This window comes from Gadus macrocephalus, chromosome 13, assembly GCF_031168955.1.
Source record: "Gadus macrocephalus chromosome 13, ASM3116895v1".
In the NCBI taxonomy this organism is placed as follows: Eukaryota; Metazoa; Chordata; class Actinopteri; order Gadiformes; family Gadidae; genus Gadus; species Gadus macrocephalus.
In genome coordinates, this window is record NC_082394.1 from 6586518 (window position 1) to 6590223 (window position 3706).

General features: G+C 41.8%; 1 protein-coding gene across 1 annotated transcript; it reads left to right on the forward strand.

The window, feature by feature from the left end:
- Positions 1-253: 253 nt before the first annotated feature.
- On the forward strand, positions 254-3572 carry sdhb (succinate dehydrogenase complex, subunit B, iron sulfur (Ip)). Its single transcript, XM_060070231.1, has 8 exons — positions 254-414; positions 1250-1383; positions 1681-1766; positions 1892-2028; positions 2158-2274; positions 2377-2478; positions 2608-2730; positions 3147-3572. The coding sequence occupies exons 1-8, from the start codon at positions 343-345 to the stop codon at positions 3225-3227; spliced, it is 852 nt and encodes a 283-aa protein (XP_059926214.1). The 5' UTR covers positions 254-342; the 3' UTR covers positions 3228-3572.
- The last annotated feature ends 134 nt before the right edge of the window (positions 3573-3706 follow it).

Consider the following 3706-nt stretch of genomic DNA (forward strand, 5'->3'; position numbering starts at 1 on the left):
TCCCCTTCTCCACCAACCTCTGCCTACGTCAGGAAGATTCATCCAATGTATACGTCATATGCTTCCGATTAGTTCTTACACTAAATATATTAAAGGATATTTATTTTTAATAAAAACTATCGTAAAAAATGTATCGTATGGTTTATAAATATATTTTTTATCTATAGTTTAATAAATAAATATATATATACATTTATGTAAGTACACACGCCCCGGAGCTTTATATGGGATAACCGGGAGACACTGGTACGGAAAATCAACGCTCCCCGTTGTTAACAGCGAAAGGTCTCGTCACGACAGACGCACAGCATTCTGGTACTGCCTTCAGAAAGCTGCTCCAAAATGTCGATTGCGGTTCTTTCGTCCTTGGGTCGCTGTGGCTTTTTGGCTTTTCGTTCTCCAGTTGGACTTGTGGTAATGTCTCTTTTATATACATACAAAGAAAATGACTACAAAATGAATCTGGGTGTGTGTTATGAATAGATGTCTTTGGTTTGACTGTCCAGTGTGTCACATAACAAACTCTTCCTGGACCGCCGACCAGTGTTACGTAGTTACGTAGCAAGGAGGCTTACGAAACGCAGACCCGTTTAGCTTGCAAGGTTACTTAAAATATTGGTAATTTAATTGATTTTGTTAACTGGAAACCTGGTATTGGTGGAATAGTCTAACCCCTACACTGTATCTAGAATAAATTTGAATGTCTGTTTTTAGCTGCATAACACTAGGTAGGTAAACAAGTCAACCCTATGTATTATGAAGTGACGTTACATCACTGCACTTTGATATCCTTATCTTCAAGGAACCTTTGGTTAATTTGATTTCAACCTCGACCAATCCTTTTGTGAGACATGGCATGAAAGGAATAATATTACCGTGCCAAACCCATTATTTGCTTTAAAAGGGCGGACGCTGGGATATGCGGTCTGTGGGTGCATGTGAATATCTTTGGGACTCCCAAAATGGCTGGTGGTTACCTATTGTTACTTCAATTTCCTTCTGAGTTCAAGTGAATTTCTAAGAACTAACAACCAATTACTCATCCTCATTGGTATTGAATTACCTCAATATTTCGGAAGAGATTATTCATGGTATATAGATGTAGTCCTTCAAATCTTTCAGATTCTTATTTTACTGGCAATTGACAAAACCTCCAACTCAAATAATTCTTGCAGCCTGGTGTGTTTGTTTGTGCTCAAATGTAATCGCAAATTGTCTTCATTCATGTTTTGCCATTTCCCTATGGTAGGCTGTCCGCCATGCCCAGACAGCAGCAGCTCCAGCTGCTGAGCCCAGGATAAAGAAGTTCCAGGTGTATCGCTGGGACCCAGACACTCCAGGAGACAAGCCTCGCATGCAGACCTATGACATCGACCTCAACACGTATGTAAACTAACCACAGCATAATTCACAGTTTTCCCTGTTAACATTTCCAATTTTTGCTTGGAAATGGCATCATAGCAATGGTCTGTTATTCGAAAAATAACGGAACACTGAATCTCATTGAACAATCAGAGTTGATTATTTAAGCCTTGCATTTATATACATTTATAATAACTAACTGCCATTGACGGCAGACTAACCAGTTGCTAATACTTTCGTGGTCAGCCATTTAACTTGATATGCAGTCCTATTGAAGGTAGAATTTCACCAAGCACTGCTGTACGTTACTTGAAACAGGTGTGGGCCAATGGTTCTGGATGCCCTCATCAAGATCAAGAATGAGATGGACAGCACTCTAACATTCCGCCGTTCCTGCAGAGAAGGTCAGTGTGGTCCCGTGGAGACCTTAATCAATGATGCTGAAATTCATGGGCTATTATTAATATACCGCCCTTATCCATCGTCTAAAGCATGTTATGAAATATGTTTCCTCAACATGCTAATGCAGGTATCTGTGGATCCTGTGCGATGAACATTGGCGGGGGCAACACACTTGCCTGCCTCAACAAGATCGACACCAACACAAGCAAGCCCACCAAAATATACCCCCTGCCACACATGTATGTCGTTAAGGATCTGGTGCCTGTGAGTATGCTCTCGTTTCAAACCGTTTTAGACGGTGTTGTTCTTTATCGCATTCCATTCAATACAGAATGGATAGTCCTACTTGGAGGTAAGACTGTATGTCGGGCTAACCGTCCCTTGTATCTTCAGGACATGAGTAACTTCTACGCCCAGTACAAGTCCATCGAGCCCTTCCTGAAGAGGAAGGACGAGTCCAAGGAGGGACAGGAGCAGTACACGCAGTCCGTCGATGACAGACAGAAATTGGTAAGCCTCCGTCTTTGGTCCGCTGACAGCCAACCATGACTGGTTTTCTAGCTGTTGCCCTACTATGGACATTACACATTGTTAACCCTTTCCTCTGTGCAGGACGGCTTGTACGAGTGCATTCTGTGCGCTTGCTGCAGCACCAGCTGCCCCAGCTATTGGTGGAATGGGGACAAGTACCTTGGACCTGCGGTTCTCATGCAGGTGTGGTTTTGTCTGGTTTTATTCGGGAGCCTTATAAATGTCTCTTTAGCTTTTGCTTGTCCCTCCATCTCTATGCAGACCATGAGGTTCCCTGTGCAGAGGTTCTAACAGTGTTTTCTCTGTCCCAAGGCCTACCGATGGATGATTGATTCCAGAGACGAGTTCACGGAGGAGCGTCTGTCCAAGCTGCAGGACCCCTTCTCTCTGTACCGCTGTCACACCATCATGAACTGCACCAAGACCTGCCCCAAGGTACGAAATCACACTCTTACTGCTTAGTTTCCGGTCTCTGAACCATACACGCATCGCTGTTCGTTACAACTGTTAAACTTGGTAGTCATTTGTGACGATCATTTCAATGAATTATGTATTGGAAATTGGATTCTTACAGAATTATACAAAGCATGAGGTTTGGGATGGGATATACTTGTACGACTGTGTATTTTACGCAAAATCCTCACTAGAATAACTGCTAGTTTTGTGTCTGTTTTGTGTCTGTTTTCAGTTGTTTGTATTGACAACATCAAAGGCTATCTCAGTTGCCCCATGAAAACACTTTTTGACCGTGAAACGAACGGTCCAGAAATGCAGTGTATGTCCAGCGTAAGACAATGAAAGACAACTGCTGTAAATGCTCAAACTAAATTTGACTCTCCGTTCTCTTGCAGGGGCTGAACCCTGGAAAGGCGATAGCTGAGATTAAAAAGATGATGGCGATGTACAAAGATAAGAAGACCGCTACAGCTTAATCCAGTAAAGCTTTTAAACCCCAATGCTCCCTAAATTATATTATGATTGCCACAAAGGGGTCTGATGGACATATTCATGAAAAGTTCAGGGTTATCATACCTCTGTGATACTCCGATATGCTGCACTGAATATCTGAGGTTCTATGCTGACAGTGTATTTTGCAGTATTGATGCTGATTGTGTGTATTATTGTGCACATGAAGAATGGGATGCTCCATATTACTAATCATTCTCATGTGCTGCTCATGCTTATTAAAATCTCTTTTCAACATATTGTATGATCCTTAAGATCTGCTACCATACCAGCTGACATATTTGTTTGATGTAAAATAAATCGTTATAATGGTTGCTGTTCTGGGGATTATTTTAGATTTTTGCAAACATGACATTGATGATCGAGAGATGATTGACATGGCTGGAAGTGTCGCTACAAACTCTTTGCAAGGGTAGTTCCAAGGCTTTTTTTTATTATTCGGTGA

Coding starts and splice junctions, on each gene's coding strand:
- sdhb (XM_060070231.1), top strand. CDS start 343: ATGTCGATTGCGGTTCTTTCGTCCTTGGGTCGCTGTGGCTTTTTGGCT. Junction 1,384..1,680: donor TATGACATCGACCTCAACAC/GTATGTAAACTA, acceptor TACTTGAAACAG/GTGTGGGCCAATGGTTCTGG. Junction 2,479..2,607: donor GACCTGCGGTTCTCATGCAG/GTGTGGTTTTGT, acceptor CTCTGTCCCAAG/GCCTACCGATGGATGATTGA.